Genomic DNA, 22,980 nt, shown 5'->3' with positions numbered 1-22,980 from the left:
GTCGAACTCAAGTACTCTTAACATATTAACGTCCATCATGCTATGTTGAATACAATTGCTTCTAGATCAAATTGAATGAACTTCTCTTTGACTAAATCATTTCCAGTTGAAAAACAAGCATTAAAAAATACAGGCTAACACATAATAAAAAAGAGCAGACAGACTGGTAAGAGTGCCCGTCTGAACGCTAGTATCTATTATCTATATTTATAATTTTAATCAAAATCAAAATAATTTTAATTAAAATTTCATAAAAAAAAATATACTATTCGTAATTTATACACATTAGCGTAATATAAAATCAAACAGACAGGTACAAAATGTTATTCTAGTTTTTTGCTTAATGTTTCTAATAGTATGTCAATTGGTGTCATTAATATTTATTTTTGATGTCTTTTTTATTTATTATATATTATTTTTTAACTAACTCATCTAAATTGATACCGAAGATATACACAATTTCAAAGATAAAATTTTCATTTTAAACTTCAACGCCCTAACCACAACTTTTACATATAATTAACTCTCTCATGTTCATTTTACTTTTATTAAGTTCTCTCTTTTCTCAATTACGTCCATCAAGGATAGGAGTTAAATCCTCTCCATTTATCAAAATAAATTGAGCATATAATGTGAAGAGTGATAGACTCATAGACACAAAAAAGAGATGGTAAATATTTTAATTAAATGTGTCCTCCCATTATTAATTACTTATACTTTTTTCAAGATTTTTTGTATATTCATCTCTTTAAATAGAGTAAATATAGAGGATCTTGACTTCAAGGATAAGTAATAAGTCTACCTTGTAATTGACTTATTTATTGGGGTTAATTATTATTTATGACATAGCCGTCATTTTCACCTAGAAATCAATAGTATTTTCCAAGTAGCTCTGTTTTTATTTAGACTTTAGCAAGTAAGCAAGGATAATATAAACAAATTCTGCACAAATTATTTGTTTTTAACTACATCACATCACATCACATTTAAATAAAATTTATTTTAGTACAACTATCAAAAACAAATTATCTAGTACATGTTTGGTTTTGGTTTTGTGGTGGAGAAAATTTATTTGGATTACATTAAATTCTTTTTATGAAATTGGGTTAGATTGAGAGTGAACAAATATCAACTAATTTATGATGTGAATAATTAATAAAAAAAACACTTAAACATTCAAACATAAATTATATATTTGTAACGACAATGAGTTTGATAAAATTATGAATATATTCAATTTCTAAAACATAGTTTTTGTCAAAATTAGAGCGGCAAACCTTAATTCTAAGTCACTCACATTCAAGCTAAATATACACCATAATAATTTTGTAACTTTTTTTTTTTAAATTACCTTTATCTATCACAAGTGTGAATCCAAAAATTAAACAATAGCAATTCAACTATAATAAGTACAATATGAAAACCAGTGGCTATAAGTCCAACTTCAAATGGAATCTTCAAAACAAGTACATCACAATTAATATTCAAATCCTTTTGAAAAAAACAACCCACTAAAGCAAAAGGAAGACCAAGAACAGAGATCATACAATTACACAAATTCAACACAAAATTTAAGCTAGACATGTCCCTTCCAACAGCATATCAAGAGCACCTTCCTTCATCACCACAATGGCTAAACAAAGGAGACAACTCATGGCAAATGACAGCATCAACCCTAGTTGGTCTACAAAGCATGCCAGGTCTTGTAATTCTCTATGCAAGTATGGTCAAAAAGAAATGGGCTATGAATTCAGCTTTCATGGCACTTTATGCTTATGCATCAGTGCTAATATGTTGGGTTCTTTTATGTTACCGTATGGCTTTTGGTGATGAACTTTTTCCATTTTGGGGTAAAGGTGCACCTTCATTAGGTCAAAAATTTCTTACACATCAAGCAAAAGTACCTGAAAGTACTCATTTCTTTAAGAATGGTACTGAAGAAGCTTCAACAACACAACCACTTTTTCCTATGGCTTCACTTGTTTATTTTCAATTCAATTTTGCTGCTATTACTGTTATTTTGTTAGCTGGATCTGTTCTTGGAAGAATGAACATTAGGGCTTGGATGGCTTTTGTACCTCTTTGGCTCATTTTCTCTTACACTGTTGGTGCTTTTAGTATATGGGGTGGTGGATTTTTGTATCATTGGGGTGTCATTGATTTCTCTGGTGGCTATGTTATTCATCTTTCTTCTGGAATTGGTGGATTCACTGCAGCTTATTGGGTAAACTTTGATGTTTTGAAAATAGTGAAATTATCATAGTTTTTGGTTGTGATTTAATTGCAAAAACTCTCGAATAATTTTGTTGTTGCAAGAACAATCATGGTTTTTAATTGCGATCATGTTTTCGCGATATTAAAGATTGCGACCTTAGTTTAAGGGTCTGTTTGAATGAACTTATTTGAGCTTATCTCCTGACAAAAGAACTTGCATATTGTTTGAGATACGATAACTTATAGAAACAACTTATACATGTCAATAAACTTTATATGCTATAATAGTAATTTTGTTATAGAAGTAGTTTATATGCATAAAAGACTTCGATGATAAGGTGCGTTATGTTATAAGCGTATAATTAAGTTGTTTATCAAAACCGGTCCGAAAATCTTCAACTAGAGTTACCTAGTCAATTTTTTTGCAAAATAATGAAGCTTTATATATAATTTTTTTTCTAGGTTGGGCCAAGGTTGAAGAGTGATAGGGAGAGATTCCCACCAAACAATGTATTGCTTATGCTAGCAGGAGCAGGATTGTTATGGATGGGTTGGTCAGGGTTCAATGGTGGAGCACCATATGCAGCAAACATTGACTCTTCTATTGCTGTACTCAACACTAACATATGTGCTGCAACTAGTCTTCTTGTGTGGACCACTTTGGATGTTGCTTTCTTTGGTAAACCTTCAGTGATTGGTGCTGTTCAGGGTATGATGACAGGACTTGTTTGCATTACTCCAGGAGCAGGTTTGTCTATAAATTTTCTTAAAATCAGTTCTGTTCCTATGATCAATTATTTAATAAATAATTTTTTAAAGCGATAAAGATTGAATCTCAGTGGATCATAACAACAATTCATCGTCGTGTATTTAATTTTAGTTGTATTATTTGTTTATTTTTTTTCTTCAAAATGGAGGTGTTATTTTTTTTATTTTATTTTTTTATGGGACTTGCCATTATTGTTGGTATTTTGGTGGAGGTGGAACTTTCAACCTCTTATTATTTCACCTAATAAATATACATGTGATTCAAGACCCCTAAAATAGTAATATTATTGTGACTAAAGTCTTGACATGAAGTGGTGGATGTTTTTTTTTTTTTTTTTGAAGGAAAATGAAGTGGTGGATGTTGACAACAATATAAAATGCCGATAAATAGTTATACTAAAAGAATTATTGTTGTCACTAAAATATCCAATTATATGAGTAATATCATTTAAACTTTTGGAGTTACTAATTAAAATGTTTGAAGTCCCTTAAAAAAATATGTTTGAAGTTAAAAGTTAGATCCTTTTTGGAGCATGATGATTTTTTTTTTGGTAATAAAGATTTGTTATATTGGTTTTATTGTTAGATTAGATTAAATGTGCTAAATGGACAAGGATCCTCTACTTAAGTAACTTTAGATGAAAATTGGAGAAAATATGAAAGATAGTGATGTTGAAAATGAAGGAAAAAGATGTTATAGTATATATTGGCATTTACTAAGAGGTGGGGTTGGTTGCAACTAGCAGGACTTGTGCAGTCATGGGCAGCTATAGTGATGGGAATACTATCTGGGAGTATTCCATGGTGGACTATGATGGTCCTCCACAAGAAGTCAACTCTTCTACAAAAGGTACTTAATTAATTTCTATTGAAAAATTTAGGAATCTCTTTATTTTAAGAATCCACCTTAATTAGATAATTTGATTCTTTAGTGGATCTATAGAATATTCCAACGGTTTCTTTGAATCATCTAGAATAAAAAACTAATATCCTAGTTGCAGTCTCTCTCCAAAATATTGGTTGATACTTGATAATATTTAGTTGATGGTTAATTAATTGTGATATTTTGTTATTCTTGGATTACAATTTAATCAAAATAATACCGCAACCCAAGTTACACAAGTAGGCTATTTATTTATTTATTTTATATTTTAGAATTTGATTTCAAAATTTTACAAGTAATGACGCAACCACATTGTTCTTACGAGTATAATTCAGTTGATAATGTGGGGTCGGTGTTTGAACACCAAATTTTCCACTTATTCACTTTAAAATGAAATTTAGCCACAAGATTACTTGTCGAAAAATAAAATCATCATGTATTTTAGAATTTGGTTTATGAACTTGGATTTCCAAGTAATAACACAACCATGTCAAATCCTATGTAAAGAAGCCATTTTTTTTTCCACTTAATAATTTTTTTTTTGAGCAAAGACAATTTTATATTTATGAATGTGATAATTTGTAATGTTGATTGTAATGATTAATTAATTACGAAAGGATACTATTTGTTGGATTTAGATCTTCTCTGTTTATAAAAGAGAAACACAAATAAAATACTCATGTGATGTGACACATTTTAAAAATTAATTTAATAATCAAAACTCATTAATCCTTCGCTTGTTTTCATCTCTCTCGTTAACGGAATCTTCGATTTCTTAAGAAATTGAGAGTACATCCTATTTGTTGTTACCTCTTGTCCATGCAATTTGTTAATAGGAATATACATACAACTAGAGTTGTGTTATTTGAAGATCTATATATGTCACAACTTTTGTGATAACTAAAATTTTACAAAGGAAATGAGGTAGTTGCACAAAAACCAAAGCAATAGAGAGAAAAAGTAAAAAGATAATGTGAGTATGAAAGAGAAAGTTGTCACAAAAGTTGTAAAAAATGGTTGTTCAAATATCATTTCTCATACAACTATGATCTTATGTATGTTTTCTTAGCATTATATGAATTATCTATATACAATAACACAGGTAGATGACACCCTTGGAGTGTTTCACACACATGCTGTGGCCGGCCTTTTAGGAGGCCTCCTCACAGGTCTCTTAGCAGAACCAGATCTTTGCAGACTCATATTGCCGGTGACTAACTCAAGGGGTGCCTTCTATGGGGGCGGTGGCGGCATTCAGTTCTTGAAGCAATTAGTGGCAGCACTTTTCATCACTGGATGGAACTTAGTCTCCACCACACTAATTCTTCTCACCATACAATTGTTCATACCGTTGAGGATGTCGAACGACCAGCTCGAGACTGGTGATGATGCTGTCCACGGCGAGGAAGCTTATGCACTTTGGGGTGATGGAGAAAAGTATGACCCAACTAAGCATGGATCCTCATCAAAAGCAGATGAAATTGAAGTATCACCATATGTTACTGGGGCAAGAGGTGTAACCATAAATTTATGAGTCACATAGATATAGTTTGGTATATAGTGTAGTGTTATGGTGCAATGTAATGACATGTACGTGTAAGCTAGATTTTGAGCATTGATAATATGAAATTATAAATAGTTGGCGTGTGTTGTGTGTTGAATTTTAACGGATACATAAAAATATATGAAAATAATCACTAAATTAATTTGTATAAAAATTATTTTTCTCAACCTTGGACAAAGGATGAAGGCCAACATGGTATTGTACAATCTTTATAATTTTGATATTTCACAGAAATTTTAAGCTAATCAAACCGCTCCCAATCTTCAGATACTTTTGTAGAAGATGATGTTGTGGATGGGTCGTCATTCGAGCCTTCAATTCCGGTATCAAAGGTTTCCCAATTGGTTGTTCCTGTGGCAGGATTGCCACTTTGGCTATAAGGGTTGGAGTTTCTAGCCTTTAGAGAATCTACCATATCCACGAGGCCCTGCACACGACGCACCTGTAGAAGGATTGAAAAGCTGTGTTCAAAAGCAATACTTAAATCTCCACATGGCATCACATCTTAGCCACAAAACTTAATCTAAATTTGTAATTGCAATTTTAAGAAACAGTATGTTAACAGATGGTGCATTTTCTTAAATTCAGATGAATGCTAGAATAGGAAATCAAAGCCAATGTACAATATTTTAACAGTAAATATCATTTCACTCTATGCAAGTGAAGAAAGAGTTTTGAACAATGGATTCAGTCACTTGTAAATATATGATAAAATTGTCTACAATATTTGCACAATGGATCCAACCTCTCCCTGGATACAGGATCCCTTTCTGACAGGAGCTCAATTCACCAAGACAAAGAAACTAACCATTACAAGTCAAATATTCCATGTTTTAACTGTGATGCATATCATTACCATTAGTTAGTAATGATCCATTAAGGTAATAATGGCATTAAGTGTATGTTTGGGTGTTACCAGATGTGATTTCAAATGAATTTGATTTGGTTTAAATTGAAGTTGAAGTAAAGTGATCTATGTTTTGGACTTTAGGTATTTGTACTACAAAGTTTGATCTTAGAAGATATTTTATTACTTCATTACTTCTAATTCTAACCAAGTCGAGATTTGATGGCAAAGTCAACTGCTTTACAATGTAATTAAACAAATGAGACTCACAGTTAAACTTGCACTAATTAGTCTGATCTAAGTCATAAAAAAGGTGAGAACAAGAAGAACATTCGACATTGGTGAGAGATCAGACATACACTAGACATGGATGAGGGATATAAGGTTAGCTCGGCAGTTGGACTGGAGTGATAAGAAGATTAAGGATTCAGTCCCTATCCCCAGCATAATACTAATAACTCAGCTATTGGCCATGACTAATAAAAAAATGCAAGAGATTGCAAGGAATAGTAAAGATACGAAACAACAATAATCAACAATAATCGACAAATTATTAGCACCTAAATTAGCAATTTCAATGGCATAAAAACTACCTCAGCTTTTCTCTGCAACTTTGCTTCACCTTCGGCCTCAATTCCATCTAGTTTCAGCAATTGACTCATAAGCAACTCAGTCAACAAAAGAAATTCTTTCTCAGAAGCTTTTTTCCCTGCATTGATAGCCGCTTCCAAGGCAGCCACCTAAAAAATTACAATAATCAACACGATCAGTTACCAGTTAATATGTTTATACCATGAGTGTAGTAGTTATATATATTTCAAAAACATGCTCACCCTATCAGAGAGCTTGTCCACCTCGGCTCTAACCCCATTAATAGCTTCAGTAGCTTTAGACATCTCATTGAGTTTTCTAGTTTCCTCAAGTTTCTTCTCTTTGCTAGCAGCACGCTCCATAAGCAAAATCTTCGACTTACCCTTTACACCTTCCTGATGCAGTTGTTCCTTATCATCCTTTTCTATTCCTCTGAAGAAAAGTCTTTGTTGTTCAGGCTCTAAACCAGTTTTAGGTACAAGCAATTTTTTTAAATCTCCTGTTATTGAAAACCAAAACATGATAAGCACATATATCAATTACAAGACGTGACTGTTGAAAAAACAGTAAGTTGTGGCCATAAGATGCATCTTTGTTAAAACTACTACTTCCTCTGTCTCTAATTATAAGACTCTTACAAGATATGCTTGTCCTTAAGTATATGATTCGCGAGAAATTTCTACTCTATTAACAAATATATCCCTTATTAGTACTGCCAAATTACATTGGAATATGAAAAATCCACATTGAATGTATTTATACATAAAGGGTAATTTAGTATTAGCCATACATCAATTATACACATTAACCATGCTACCAACTTTTCTTAAAATGCGTATAACGTGTCTAAGGTTTTTATAAATACGAACTGAGGGAGTATAAAATAACAATGCAGCAATTTCATTTATTTGAACAATGACATTTAAAAGTTACACTAAGCAGGTAAATAATTAGAAAGCTACACTTATAAGTAATTCTAAAGCTCAAGCACACATACGCAACACTGACACTTCAAATTGAAGACGTGTCGAGTGTCCAACAACACATTTGATTATATTTAATCAAATATATTTTCTCAAATTATTACTGGCGTCTACGTGTCAGTGCCATGTCTGGTGTTCGTGTCACTCATAATGCAGAAATTTTGTCCCTTTGAACTATGATTTTCCCATGTGACGCTTCTCAGCATACCAAAATATGACATTTAAAAGTTACACTTCTAGAGGTCATACACACCTATGTAGAAACCAATACTACAAATTGAAGACGTGTCCAATGCTCATAATAACACATTTGATTGTATTTAATCAGTTTTAGTTTCTCAAATTATTTACCTGTGACTACGTGTCAGTGTCGTGTCAAGTGTTTGTGCCGATGCTTCATAGATCTGAAACAATCGAAGATAATTTCATGGATTAAAAGAGAGAGGAAAAACAAAAACTGACCGAAAGTGGATTGGGCTGGGAGATGGATCTCGTGAAGAGATGAACCGTACGAAACACTGATCTTGATTGTGGGCCCACCAACTCCGTCGATTTCGGATTTCGTATCCGGCGGCGAAGCGCCGTAAGTGTCTGAGACGGCGGTGTTGTTCATGAAAAGGGACGGTTGAGTTAAATGCAAAGAAACGGTGCGTTTGGTGAAAGGGAAAATGACTGGGTTTTGTTGTGGACTGTGAGATTGACTCGAGGGACATATCTTTGGTTGGATCGTACTTTGTTGGTTGGTTTCACAAAGAACTCAATCCACGTCATCAATTTTTTGGTTTTTTTTTGTTGGTGTTGTTAATGTATACTCTCTCCGTATCTAACGGTCGTTTAATGTTTGTGCTCGATTATTAAAAAAATGATGAGTTGTGTTGATTTTAATGGTAAAATTAAAATTATTTATTAAAATATCCTTATTAATTGTTGTGAGTGGTAAAGTTGAATGAAATTCAATAAAAAAAGTTATAATAATGAAAAAATAAATAAATGCTGCATTGATATTTTAAAGTGACAATTATTTTGATTAAAAGTTTGTTTGATAAAATTTGATGTGTTTAGTAATAAATTTTTGGCAGAATTATATTTTTAGTCTCTTAATTTAATTTCAGGTAACAATTTGATACTTTATCTTTTTTTTAATTTCAATTTTGTCTTTTTGGTCTATTTTTATATGAGTTTTCAAGTTTCAAATCTAATATTATTCTGCAAACATAGATGTAGACCATGAATTTGAAGACTGGAAAGCTATAAGAAAATAAAATCATGAATATGAAGCTTGAAAATTCATATGCAAATGGTTTCTATTAATGAATCCTGGAGGAGGAGAAAGAAACCTGATAGATTCACCGATCTGAGTCTGGTATTTCATTTCTTATAGGATTTGGACTTTAATCCTTAGAGCATCCCTCTAGATAGTACAAAGAAGATAGCTCTAACATACTTCTAATCTATATACAAAGAGTTTGCATCTTCTCAATTCTGAAAAATCAATTATTTCTCCATTGTTTCCGCTTACACCATAAGTCATAGAAGCTAGGTTGCTTCTTCCAATGGAATTAGCTAGAAAATCTTGAAGGGCTAGTTCATGCATAGTTAGAGCTTTATCAGAGTCATTGTTCACCTTGGTGACAGAAGCTTTTTTAAAAACCTTGATATTATTTTCAAGTTCATTAATGTAATCTCTTAAGGTTAGATCTTCTACTACCACAATGCCATATTGTCTCTGTAAAACTTGATCAACAATATGAGAATCAGCCGGACCACCGTTCTCAAGAATGTCATCGTTGACAAGAAGGTGTTCATATTGTTTCTCCATAAATCTACTGCTAGATTCTAGTCAGCAATAAAATGTTTAGGTTTCTTGCAACTGAAGCACCCATTCTTATCTTCTTTCTCACTCTTCAAACCTGGCCTTTTGAACCATTGCTCCTACCTGGAAATCTCTTTCCCTTGGTCAGGTACTGAAATCTTTTAGTTAAATATGCCATATATTCAACATCTGAGTCATTTTCAGATCCTCTATCAGAAGTTTCTTCTTCTGACTCAGTAGCCTGAAGAGCTTTAGCATATTTGCCCTTAGATGATAGAGCAATAAACTAGGGTTTCTTAGCATATCCATCTTCAACGAGCTCAATCTCATGAATCTTGAGATACCTTATTAGATTTTTCAAGCTTAGTTTATTCAAGTCCTTTGCTTTATGAATAATTATAACCTTTGGTCTGAATCTAGCAAAAAGACTCCTAAGAATCTTCTTGACATGATCAGGTACAAAATAACTATTGTTAAAAATAACTCGTGTGTGCTCTACAAGTCAAGTAATCACTATTGGGCTTCAGTAAGCCCATTAGCACTGGGTAACTAATTATCGTCATTTGCTAATTTCTCCTTTTGACCGTTCTATTGTGTGTGACCTTATAGGTTCTTGTAACAGTGACAATAATATTAAATCTTATATTTAATATTATAAACAGTGATTGTATCTAGCAACACATCACTGCTACCCAAGTGACAAGAATGTAAAGTGATCTGACACTACCTTTTCCATGATAATGTTCATGTGTACAATTACTCCTTTGTCCTCATGTCTATATTGATCACAAGACATAGATTTTGGCATCCTTGTATAGATCAATATTTATATTTCTTGATCCCAAAATATATTGAATAACGAATAAGCCCAATATCTCATATTGACTTAATTTGGCATGACCATGCAATTTTGCAATCATATTTCATCAAGAGGCCTAATAATATATCTCCTTTTATGAAGGAGGGACAAATCCCATCTAGAACACTCATGTCCCTCAACATGATTCGTCATGTGCCCATTAACCAACGTTACAGTTATCTTGTTACAAACAACGTTTGAATGGCAATAAAGCACTTGAGTCCACATCTAGGGATCATAGTGGTTTCAGATCTAAGATTGGTATACACCATTATCATTGTAAGAATATCTTATGACACTTTCATAATAAACTCTGTAGTATTCTCACGGTTGGTCAATCCAGTATAAATATTACTTCTAATATTTATACCTACGTATATACTTAACATCTCATATTTATGACCCATGAGATGTGGTCATCAATCTACATACATAATAGTCTCAATGCTTTATTAATATCCCAATTCATAATAAAACCTTTGACAACGGATACTTTAAGAATAATGTCCTCTAGTTTAACGGGATCTCATGATTTAGTCAGACTTAATGTTCCAAGAAATAGACTAATTATTTTAGGAACTTTATTATTTTGAAACAAAACAAAATGAATAAAGAAATGCCTTATTATATATATATTTTTAAATATACATTCTTTATGATCCAATGATTTAATCAAAAAATAGATCGCTTATGACATACGTTATACTTTTTCATAAATATCCAATGGTGTTTTATATTCGTACACAACTTTATGATGACATAATATTTTTTCCCTTTACACTCATGAAAGGTTAAAAAAATTATCTAAAGGAAAACTTAATGAGAAGTTAGTAAAATTGTATTCAATTATTTTGATTATTATGTTTATTACATGATCTCCTTCCTAATGTGCTAAAAGGGCAAAAATAATAGATTGGTATATTTAAGAGACATTTAGTAATGATTCTAGAATTTTAAAGGGTTTTTAAAATTGTATAATGCTTAAACTATTTAATTATTTCTATAAGACTATGAAATTGATTATACAATATAAAGAGATCAAGTCATTTACTATTATTTGGACACAAATAGAGAAAAATATGGTGGAAACTCCGAAGTTAGTTTATGTTTTTATTCTATTTCTTTCCATATTTCTTTGCATAATAGTATCTAATTCTTCTTTTAGTAAGACTTTTGACAGGGCTTGTAAAACAGATAAAGATTGTCCTAAACTTCGAGGAGTTAATGTTAGGTGTCGTAAAGATCAATGTGTAACGGTCTAAAAGACCCTAATGAGAGAAATGAGTTCTTTCTCTGGCAAGATAATTGTACAATATACATTATGCTAGAATATTCCACTTGTTGTCATTTAATTTTTGTGCATGCTCTCAATAACTATTTTTTCTTCTTTTGTTCTTCGTAATTTCATGGACCTTGATGTTATAATTTTGTACTCTAAGATGATATAAATGATATAAGGCAACAAAGATTTTTATTTACCGTGTCTCCTTATCTCTTAAATTTGGAGGTATCCTCATGGCCTGCAATCCAAACACATAACATCTTTTTGGCACCCCCTCACCTATAATAATCAATTTAATAGTTATGTTGAAATTAGTAAAGTACATTAAAAACAACACAAGCTAAACATCATCAAAATTGAAATAGAAGACTTTGTTCACTTTTAATGTATGATTTGATCTTTTTGCATGGATCAAATAGAAGATAATTTTATCTATTTACAATGTATGATGTAGTTACAAAAAAGCTCAAAAAGGTTAGTTTTTAATTGCGTTTACTATATTTAAGTTAAAACCATTTTGTCTAAAATCGAAAACAATACGCTGTTCAAACAAAATTTTGATAGATGATTATAAATTTGGCAAGAACACCAAACAATTTATGTAATTTAGTAGTAAAATAATCGTTTCCACAAGGATTGTTGTTTTCGACTCAGTACTTTACTAAACTTATAAATAAAAACAGTAAATAGGGGGAGTTTGCAAAATTTATTGGTTTGAAGTGAAAAGTAAATAGGTTTGTTGATTCAGATTTTTATGGGCGATTAGAATTCTTGAATCCCCTATACCTATCTGTTTGATTGATACGTAGTTCCTACCAATTATGACCTAAGGACTATGTAAACGATTGATAACCTCGTGGGACGAAGATTCTCATCCCTCCACAACACGGGCAAGTAGGAGAGATTCCACCATCCCATCTACTCCTTCAATAATTTGTAAGAATGCGCCCATGCACAACCAACCAAATGAAGGTTTGGATGCGATGTGGGCCATGCCACTTCCAAAGACTTTTTCAGTCACCCTCCACACTCGATCAATCCTGATGCTGTAAAGAATAAGCACTTTGAACTATGAAATGATGGATATTGGTATAAAATTATGATTTTATTATAAAATTGTGATTTTATTATGTAATGCTGCGTTGATCTTATTATGCATGATTACTATAAAATTGTGATTTTTTCAATGAGAAAACGAATTTCATCCATAGTTATGATTAAGGACTTCCTAATTAGTTTGTAAACCAACAGGTTGCAATCACATGCAAACTAAGGACCCTTCATTTATGTTTTTCCAAACTTCTCTTTCCTCTGCCAAATGTCTTGAGGATCAACGAACTTTGTTGCTTCAATTCAAAAACAATCTCGCATTTCATCCTGAAAATTCCACAAAACTAATATTGTGGAATAAAAGCATTGCATGCTGCAATTGGAGTGGCGTTACTTGTGACAACGAGGGATATATTATTGGCCTTGACCTGAGTGAAGAATCTATTTCTGGTGGAATTGAAGAATCAAGTAGTCTTTTCAATCTCCTACATCTCAAGAAACTGAACTTGGCTAATAATTATTTAAATTCTTCCATTCCATCAGCATTCAACAAGTTGGTGAAGTTAACTTATCTTGATTTGTCATATAATGAATTTGTGGGGCAGATTCCAATAGAGATTTCCCAGCTCACGAGGTTGGTTACTCTTGATCTCTCTTCTTATGTCGACACAAAACCTAAAATCCCAAATTTACAAAAGCTTATCCAAAATCTCACCAATATGAGGCAACTGTATCTAGATGGTATAAGTATAACATCTCAGGGACATGAATGGATCAATGCTTTGTTGCCTTTGAGCGACCTACAAGAACTGAGCATGTCTAACTGTAATCTATCAGGACCTCTTGATTCTTCCCTTTCAAAACTAGAGAACCTATCAGACCTTAACTACCTAGACCTTTCTTCTAATTATTTAAGTGGTGCAATTCCTTCATACCTTTTTACACTTCCATCATTGGAGGAAATTTGGCTTGAATCTAACCAGTTTAGTAAATTTAACGAATTCATAGATATGTCTTCCTCTTTAATTAACACCCTCGATTTACGTAGCAATAATCTATCAGGGCCTTTTCCAACATCTATCTTCCAACTCCGTTCACTTTCTATCCTCCATCTTTCCTCTAATAGGTTGAATGGGTCACTACAACTAGATGAGCTTTTGAAGCTTAGTAATTTATTAGGACTAGACCTTTCATACAACAACATATCAATAAATGAGAATGATGCAAATGCTGATCAGACTGCCTTTCCCAATTTTGAATATCTTCATTTGGCATCCTGCAACCTGAAAACTTTTCCTATATTCTTGAGAAATCAATCAACATTGGAAAATCTAGACCTTTCAGCCAACCAAATTCAAGGAGTTGTGCCAAATTGGATTTGGAAACTACAAAGTCTTGAACAGCTTAATATTTCACACAATTTTCTCACAGAGTTGGAAGGTTGTTTGCAAAATATTACTTCCAACCTTCATCTTATTGACCTTCATAACAACCAAATTCAAGGAACAATACCTGTTTTTTCTGAATCTATTAGATATTTGGATTACTCAACCAACAAATTCTCTGTTATCCCGCATGATATTGGTAATTACCTGTCTTCTGCATGGTTTCTATCTCTTTCAAATAATAGTTTACAAGGAAGCATCCCTCATTCCCTCTGCAAAGCTTCAAATCTTCAAATGCTTGATATTTCCTACAACAACATTTCAGGAACAATTTCTCCATGTTTAATGACAATGACTAGTACCCTTGAGGCATTAAATTTGAGGAATAACAATCTAAATGGATCTTTACCAGATATGTTTCCAACTTCTTGTGTTGTAAGCTCTTTGAACTTCCATGGAAATCTCTTACATGGGGCAATTCCCAAGTCTCTATCCCACTGCTCATCATTACGGGTATTGGACATTGGATCAAATCAAATTGTTGGTGGTTTTCCATGCTTTTTGAAAAACATACAAACACTTAGCGTCTTGGTGTTGCGGAACAACAAATTGCATGGTTCCATAGAATGTACACACTCACTAGAAAATAAGCCTTGGAAAATGATTCAAATTGTGGACATTGCATTCAATGATTTCAACGGAAAACTACCAGAAACATTCTTCACAACATGGGAAAAAATGATGCACGATGAAGTTGTATCAGACTTTATTCACATAGGGCGGACGTCATCCTTGTTATATTATCAGGATAGTGTATCTATTTCTACTAAAGGTCAAGAGATGAAGTTGGTTAAAATTCTAAAAATCTTCATGGCCATTGATTTCTCATCCAATCACTTTGAAGGACCAATACCAGAGGGGCTGATGAAATTCAAAGCAATCCATGTTCTCAACTTTTCAAACAATGCTTTCTCTTGTGAAATCCCATCAACTATTGGGAACCTGAAACAGTTAGAGTCCTTGGACTTCTCAAACAACTCCTTGGTTGGTGAAATTCCTCTGCAACTTGCAAGCATGTCATTCCTTTCTTATTTGAAACTTTCCTTCAATCATTTGGTTGGGAAGATCCCAACAGGTACTCAACTTCAGTCATTTCAGGCTTCTTCATTTGAAGGGAATAATGGGCTATATGGACCTCCGTTGACTGAAACACCAAATGGTAAAAGGCAGGATGAGCTGCACCCACAGCCAGCATCGGTCCCCTCTTCTTCAATTGACTGGAATTTTTTAAGTGTGGAGTTGGGATTTGTTTTTGGGCTCGGAATCATCATCGGTCCTCTTTTGTTTTGGAAGAAATGGAGAGTAAGTTATTGGAAACTCGTAGACAAAATTCTCTGTTTGATTTTTCGGAGGATGCATTTTGAATATGTAACTGATAGAGGACAGACATACACAATTTTAAGGTGGTCATAAGATTAGTGCTAGAGATTGTGATAATTATTTAAATAATGTTTTCAATTTCCATTTTTGTTGTACTTTGTGTTTCCTCATTTGTGTGTGATGGTATGTGTGATTAGGGGTGGCAATATGATCCATGAGATCCATATCCATCCAATCCATCCACTATAAAATACATCCAATCTATCCATCAAACAAATTTTTTTGTTAATGGATTGGATTTGATCCATCCATTAAAAACTATGGATGGATTTGATCCATCCACCTTATTTTAATAATCCAATGGATCACCTCTTTAAATTAAAAAAAGTCCAATGGATATATTCAAAAAATATTAATCTTTTTTATTTAAATATTTATATTTTTGATTATCACCTTTTTTTTTTTTTTAACTAAACTATTTAAATAAAAAATCTTATTTATGCAAAACAGCTTATTAATATCTCATTTTCAAAAACAAACTTATTTATGCAAAACAGCTTATTACGATCTCATTTTCAAAACAACTTATTTATGAAAAACATCTTATTATGATCTCATTTTCAAAAACAGTTTATTCATGCAAAACACCTTTGTATGATCTCATTTTCAAAAACAACTTATTCGAAACAACTGATTTATGCAAAACAGCTTATTAATATCTCATTTTCAAAAACCACTTATTTATGCAAAACAACTTATTACGATCTCATTTTCAAAAATAGCTTATTCAAAACAACTTAATTATGCAAAACAGCTGATTATGATCTCATTTTCAAAAAACGGCTTATTCAAAATAACTTATTTATGCAAAACAACTTATTACGATCTCATTTTCGAAAACAGATTATTTATGCAAAACAGCTTATTAATATCTCATTTTCAAAAACAGCTTATTCAAAACAGCTTATTACGATCTCATTATCAAAAACAACTTATTCAAAACAACTTATTTATGCCAAACAACTTATTATAATATCGTTTTCAAAAACAGCTTATTCATGCAAAATAGCTTATTTATGCAAAACAGCTTATTATGATCTCATTTTCATAAACAACTTATTCGAAACAGCTTATTTATGTAAAACAACTTATTAATATCTCATTTTCAAAAACAACTTATTTATGAAAAACAGCTTATTACGATCTCATTTTCAAAAATAGCTTATTCAAAACAACTTAATTATGCAAAACAACTTATTATGATCTTATTTTCAAAAACAGTTTATTCATGCAAAATAGCTTATGACGATCTCATTTTCAAAAAGAGCTTATTCAAAACAGCTTATTTATGCAAAACAGCTTATTAGGATCTCATTTTCAAAAACAGCTTATTCAAAACAACTTATTTATGCCAAGCAGCTTATTATGATCTCATTTTCAAAATCAGCTTATTCGAAACAGCTTATAATAAGCTGTTTTGCATAAATAAGTTGTTTTGCATGAATAAGCTGTTTTTGAAAATAAGATCATAATTAGCTGTTTGGCATAAATAAGTTGTTTTGAATAAGCTCTTTTTGAAAATGAGATCATAATAAGCTATTTTGCATAATTAAGCTGTTTCTGAAAATGAGATCGAAATAAGCTGTTTTGCATAAATAAGTTGTTTTGAATAAGCTGTTTTTGAAATGAGATCATAATAAGTTGTTTTGCATAATTAAGTTGTTTTGAGTAAGTTGTTTTTGAAAATAAGATCATAATAAGCTATTTTGCATAATTAAGCTGTTTTGAATAAGCTGTTTTTGAAAATGAGATCATAATAAGTTGTTTTGCATAAATAAGTTGTTTTTCAAAAGAGATCCTAATAAGTTGTTTTGCATAAATAAGTTGTTTTTTTTAAAAAGAGATCGTAATAAGTTTTTTTGTATAAGATAAGTTTTTTTGATAGGTGTGTTTTTTCGATATTACACCTATCAAAAAAAATAATACACTTTAAAAAAATTATACACTTTGATTTATGGATCGGATGGATTATCCATCCATTAAAATCTAATAATGGATGGATTGGATGGACTTTATTTTAATTGGATGGACTGGATGATTTTTTTTAAGAAAAAAAAATAGTGGATTGTAATGGACTAATGGACCTTTTTTGATCCATCCATTAGGATCCAAATCCATATCCATCCAATCCATCCACTTTGCCACCCCTATGTGTGATGATATGTATTATAACTTTAATTTGAAGCAACATTCTATGAAGTTTAAATTAAATTGTGTCATTGGGGTTTGTGGTGATATGTATCATAGTAAAACAAACAAAGGCATAACTAAAAAAACCCATTTGGGGTTGGCCTAGTGGTTGGCTTGGGATCTTGGAGTTTGCTCATTCAGTGGTCTCAGGTTCGATTCTCTCTGGTGCCAATTTCGGTGGGCTAAGTCCATACAGAGCTTGCTCTGGCTTTAAATGGGGCCCCCGCAAGTGGACGGTGGGATTGATCCCCTCGGATTAGTCGATTCTTGGATCGGATACCGAGTTTTCAAAAAAAAAAAAAAAAAAGGCATAACTAAAAAAAATAATAACATCACTTCCTATTTGGTAAAACAATTGTTTAATTTGATTTGATGATCGTCAGCTAGATATTGATACCATCTGACATAAACATTCATATCATTATCTACCTAATGATATTTTTTTTTAGTATTTTAGTCTTATTTGTAAATTAAGACATCCCGTTATTATGTTTTAGATTTTGAAGGTCTAACTCAATCCCTGTGATTTCCAGTTTTTTTCTTCCAAATTTGTAAAGGTAAAATGAACGTAATTATTATATTAATGCAAGCTTTAGAGGTAGAAGTTTAAACATGATTAATTCATTGTAAAAGTTGGAGTTGAATGTATATAATATAAGGACTTGTTTAAGATAAAGAATATTTTGTTGCTCATCAAATGGATTTTACAAAGTCAATGAATCATATATATGATGTCACCTTGACAGTGCATTGTATTGTTTATGGAAAGCCTTATTTCCATGGCATGACATTTCTGTTATATAGATTGCATAAAAAAATTGATATTATTAATTCAAAAATGTTTTGTATTACAGAGTGATTTCGGTTTTAATTCTCTTAGAAAATGCTACAATTGATTGCTTTGTATTACCATCATTAATCAATAATGTTCTTCCGATGGCTGCGATGATCGAGTTGCCATCTCCTTCATGTTCTAAAAAACAAAATTACAATCCAGTGTATTTAACTGTTCTATGATTCTCTTCAAAGTTTCAGACTATATCATCGCAAAGAAGTATACAACAATTCTGACATTCTCATTCTCAAGATTCAATGCTATTCCTTTCACACAGATATCAAATTGGTTGGACTCATTATACCCCAATCATTATTTGGATTAATCTTCATATAGTCTTCTTAATTAAGTGGCAATGCATATATCTCAAAAAGTATAAACCAGTACAACCTTTCCTACTACACGCCCTGCTTTTGCATCAAACAGCTTATCCTTTGTCACCAGCCAAAGTTTCAAATGAGCATAAATAATTAGGAAGGTTCAAATGTTCATATAAACATCCTGTATTTGTAGGCTGATTTTGATTTAATTATCATTGAAACTGCAACTTCTTCATGATTGTCTTTATAGCTATGTATCACCTTCATTAATCAATGATCTTTTGACATGAATAACATTTCCGAATGCCAAATCATAGCCAATCCCTTTTCTGAATTATTTCCACTAAATGCTATTTTTCCATTCTGTGTTACCATGAAATTGAAAGGAACTTTCCTATATGTTATCATTTAACTGTAAAAGACATTCAAAGCTGTCTTGCACTTTTCAAGGAAACATTTTTCTTAGGGACAATGGAGGACCCACAAAGATTATGTTTAATATGAAAAGTGAATTTGTAAACACCACTGACTTCATTATAATGGATTCTTAGTCATTGTTAGAAATGTAATTAAGACCAAGTGAGAATGCCAAAACAAAAATGTGGTCACACCACCGAAAGCAAGGCTTGGAAGTCCGTTAATATAACTTAAATAATTGTAGGGTCATTGCTTTCACTTTTAAGTCATTCAATTTTCCAAATAAAAATCAGCCAATAGAAAAAAATCGAGTAAATTTACACTCACCTCCCCATTGGAAAATTTGAATTGAACTCTCGGTCTTGTCAATCATGAAGGCATGTTTTCTTCGAGCAACGTAAATAAAATAGAACGCATACTTTCTAGTTGATGTTAAAATTGTTTACGATAAGTCTTGCAAGCAAACAAACTCATTTACGTTTAACAAAAATTAAGTTAAAAATTTTAAGCTAGAAAATCCAGGAATGAAGAAGTAAGGGTTTTTTTAATCGTGATAAACGAAACTTTAACTTGGTTTCGAATTGATTAAAAATTCATAGCTGACTGATCTGTTAAGAAACAAGGAGTCTTTAATTGAGAGGACCAACCGTAAATGGGTTTCGAGTCTTAGACTTGTTGTTTTCACTTGATTTTAAAATCCATGGCTGCACCGATCTGTAGTATGAAGAAACAAGTTATTTTTAATTTAGATAACCATTTGCTTTGCCATAGAGAAGAAGAAAAAGAACAAAGATAAAGAGAGACTAAAACTATGGGGGGAGCAACTTTAAGGGAAATAAGTAACTTCTTTTAACAAAAGTGTCGCGGAAAATAAGTAACTTCTTTTCCGAATGTTAAATTCTTATAATAGTGAATATTTTTTACCATAAAATATAAAAAATTACTATCATACTCCAGCATGTCTTTAAACCGATGGTGATGTCACTTTAACCATCAACCACTGACAAAACATTAAATTGTCAATTGTAATGTAACCATGACTTTTTTTATTGAAAAAATACCTTTAATAAAAGAGAAACAAAAGAGCCTGTCTGAGTATATTGTTTATACTGCCTGAGTAGTCTTCTGTCAAATATGAGGGGTTGGCTAGTGACAGACAGGAAGAATATCCTTTTCAAAACGTGTCTAACATTAAATCTTTGCACGCAACGCATTGAACCTCAACCTATTAATATGTGTGATTTTCATGTAGTAACTACAGAAAGAAAAAGGATTTATTTACCGTGGCTATCATTTTATTTGGAGTAAATTAAAATAAAGAAGTCAATATCAATATAGAGAAATGTTTATTGAGTGAAAGATAGAAGGATAGATATTCATAAACCACTATAAATATAATGTGCTGAATTTATGCTTTAAGAGCCAAGCTAATGGAGTATTTAGTATCTGTGAAAATCAACTTTCTTTGCATTATGATAACATATTTTCTCAATGGTTGGCACACTAATGCATAATTAATTAATATCAACATTGCAGGGTCATTGTTTTCACTTTTAGTGATCCTAAATTTCCAAAGAAAAATTGGCCAATGGAGATAAATTTTCTGGGTCAAGAAACTATAAATTATTATAAGGTTCACTTTGAAATAATGCAATGTTTAGTTCCCATTACATGTGTTACAACTTTACGAGTCTTGTTCAACGAAACTTCTCTTGTGTGCAACTTTATAAGTACACCATTTTTCACCTGTCTTCTCAGTTTTCTCTTGTGTTGTGTGGTGGAAAATCAAAGTAATCCAACAACAATGAGATCAATTACATTAGTTTCAATGTTTTCTTTCCTTCTCTACTTCATATATATGAGTTTCCAGATATCTGTTGCCTCGGCTAAATGTCTTGAGGATCAACAATCATTATTGCTCCAAATTAAAAACAATCTCACATTCGAAGCAGATTGTTTTAATAAACTGGAGCAGTGGAATCAAAGCATTCCTTGCTGCAATTGGCATGGTGTAACCTGTGATAACGAGAGGCAAGTTATAGGCCTTGACCAGACTAGACAAATATATGGTGGATTTGACAATTCCACTGGTCTTTTCAGTCTTCAGAAGTTGACCAAGATTAGGATGTTATATCTAGATGGTATAAGTATACCAGCTCAAGGATATGAATGGAGCAGTCTTTTGTTGCCGCTCCGTGACCTACAAGAATTAGGTATGTCAGACTGTGGTTTTTCAGGACCCCTTGATTCTTCCCTAGCAAGGTTAGAGAACTTATCTGTCATTCTTCTTGATGGGAACAATTTTTCATCCCCAGTGCCAGAAACATTTGCCAATTTTAAAAACCTAACCACCCTCAATCTTAACGATTGTGGATTGACTGGAACATTTCCACAAAATATATTTCAAATTAGAACACTGTCAGATATTGACTTATCTGACAACCCTAACCTTCATGGTTTTTTTTCCAGACTACTCACTTAGTGAATCTCTTCACAGCATTATGGCGAGTAACACAAGCTTCTCTGGAGCATTACCTAGCTCTATTGGCAACTTGAGGCACTTATCTGAATTGTATCTTTCCAGTTGTCAATTTAATGGAACACTTTCCAATTCATTGTCAAACCTCACACAACTCAGGGACTTGGATTTGTCAAATAATAATTTCACAGGTCCAATGCCACCATTTGGCATGGTCAAAAACCTTATCTTCCTAGACCTTTCATACAACAACATGTCAATCAATGGGAATGATGCAAATGTTGATCAGATTTCCTTTCCCAATATAAAACTTTTATATTTGGCATCCTGCAACATACAAAGTTTCCCTAGATTCTTGATGAATCAATCAACATTGATATCTCTAGACCTTTCAGATAACAACATTCAAGGAGTAGTGCCGAATTGGATTTGGAAACTACAAAGTCTTCAATGGCTTAATATTTCACACAATTTTCTCACAGAATTGGAAGGTTCTTTGCAAAATCTTACTTCCATTTGGGTAGTAGACCTTCATAACAACCAACTACAAGGATGCATACCTGTTTTTCCTGAATCTATTGGATTTTTGGATTACTCAACAAACAATTTTTCTGTTATCCCACATGATATTGGCAATTACCTTTCTTCTGCATTTTTTATATCTCTTTCAAATAATAATTTACAAGGAAGCATCCCTCATTCCCTCTGCAAAGCTTCAAATCTTCAAGTGCTTGATATTTCCTTCAACAACATTTCTGGAACAATTTCTCCATGTTTAATCACAATGACTAGTACCCTTGAGGCATTAAATTTGAAAAAGAACAATCTAAATGGCTCTCTACCAGATATGTTTCCAACTTCTTGTGTTGTAAACACTTTGAACTTCCATGGAAATCTCTTACATGGGCCAATTCCCAAGTCTCTCTCCCACTGCTCATCATTAAATGTATTAGACATTGGATCAAATCAAATGGTTGATCGTTTTCCATGCTTCTTAACGAAGATACCAACACTCAGTGTATTGGTTTTGTGGAACAACAAATTTTATGGTTCCATAGAA

The 22,980-nt window shown here is 32.1% G+C and overlaps 3 protein-coding genes and 1 long non-coding RNA gene across 5 annotated transcripts; 3 read left to right on the top strand and 1 right to left on the bottom strand.

Annotated features, from left to right (window-relative positions):
- Window positions 1–1,449: 1,449 nt before the first annotated feature.
- LOC25491489 (ammonium transporter 2) lies at window positions 1,450–5,503 on the top strand. The gene is made up of 4 exons (XM_013599429.3): window positions 1,450–2,224; window positions 2,677–2,962; window positions 3,729–3,832; window positions 4,968–5,503. The coding sequence occupies exons 1-4, from the start codon at window positions 1,583–1,585 to the stop codon at window positions 5,397–5,399; spliced, it is 1,464 nt and encodes a 487-aa protein (XP_013454883.1). The 5' UTR covers window positions 1,450–1,582; the 3' UTR covers window positions 5,400–5,503.
- Window positions 4,870–8,574, bottom strand: LOC25491488 (BAG family molecular chaperone regulator 4). Of its 2 annotated transcripts, XR_005645842.1 has the most exons (5): window positions 8,313–8,574; window positions 7,110–7,366; window positions 6,870–7,016; window positions 5,598–5,871; window positions 4,870–5,367 (listed from the first exon to the last, which is right to left on the bottom strand). XR_005645842.1 is itself a non-coding variant. In XM_013599428.3 (4 exons), exons 1-4 carry the CDS (start codon window positions 8,461–8,463, stop codon window positions 5,671–5,673), a joined length of 756 nt encoding a protein of 251 aa, XP_013454882.1. In that variant the 5' UTR covers window positions 8,464–8,574; the 3' UTR covers window positions 5,547–5,670. The 2 variants fall into 2 exon arrangements, 1 of the variants encoding a protein (XP_013454882.1); XM_013599428.3 differs by lacking the exon at window positions 4,870–5,367 and having other exon boundaries at window positions 5,547–5,871.
- A 2,732-nt stretch (window positions 8,575–11,306) lies between these two features.
- On the top strand, window positions 11,307–12,000 carry LOC120580309 (uncharacterized). The gene is made up of 2 exons (XR_005646026.1): window positions 11,307–11,618; window positions 11,688–12,000. It is a non-coding gene; the product is annotated as an uncharacterized lncRNA (long non-coding RNA).
- Window positions 12,001–13,066: 1,066 nt separating this feature from the next.
- LOC25491485 (receptor-like protein 7) lies at window positions 13,067–15,712 on the top strand. The gene has a single exon (XM_013599425.3). It carries the CDS (start codon window positions 13,067–13,069, stop codon window positions 15,710–15,712), a length of 2,646 nt encoding a protein of 881 aa, XP_013454879.3.
- Window positions 15,713–22,980: the final 7,268 nt, after the last annotated feature.

Source organism: Medicago truncatula, chromosome 4, assembly GCF_003473485.1.
Source record: "Medicago truncatula cultivar Jemalong A17 chromosome 4, MtrunA17r5.0-ANR, whole genome shotgun sequence".
Taxonomy (NCBI): domain Eukaryota; kingdom Viridiplantae; phylum Streptophyta; class Magnoliopsida; order Fabales; family Fabaceae; genus Medicago; species Medicago truncatula.
Note: the sequence above shows the minus strand (reverse complement) of the source record. Positions and strands in the feature narration are given on the sequence as shown.

Excerpts from the sequence above, each read along its gene's own strand:
- LOC25491489 (XM_013599429.3), top strand. The coding sequence starts at position 1,583 with ATGTCCCTTCCAACAGCATATCAAGAGCACCTTCCTTCATCACCACAA. Across the intron at positions 2,963-3,728 it reads TTGCATTACTCCAGGAGCAG|GACTTGTGCAGTCATGGGCA; the intron begins GTTTGTCTATAA and ends TGCAACTAGCAG. Across the intron at positions 3,833-4,967 it reads AGTCAACTCTTCTACAAAAG|GTAGATGACACCCTTGGAGT; the intron begins GTACTTAATTAA and ends ACAATAACACAG.
- LOC25491488 (XM_013599428.3), bottom strand. The coding sequence starts at position 8,463 with ATGAACAACACCGCCGTCTCAGACACTTACGGCGCTTCGCCGCCGGAT. Across the intron at positions 7,367-8,312 it reads CCCAGCCCAATCCACTTTCG|GAGATTTAAAAAAATTGCTT; the intron begins GTCAGTTTTTGT and ends TTTCAATAACAG. Across the intron at positions 5,872-6,869 it reads AGTTGCAGAGAAAAGCTGAG|GTGCGTCGTGTGCAGGGCCT; the intron begins GTAGTTTTTATG and ends ATCCTTCTACAG.
- LOC25491485 (XM_013599425.3), top strand. The coding sequence starts at position 13,067 with ATGCAAACTAAGGACCCTTCATTTATGTTTTTCCAAACTTCTCTTTCC.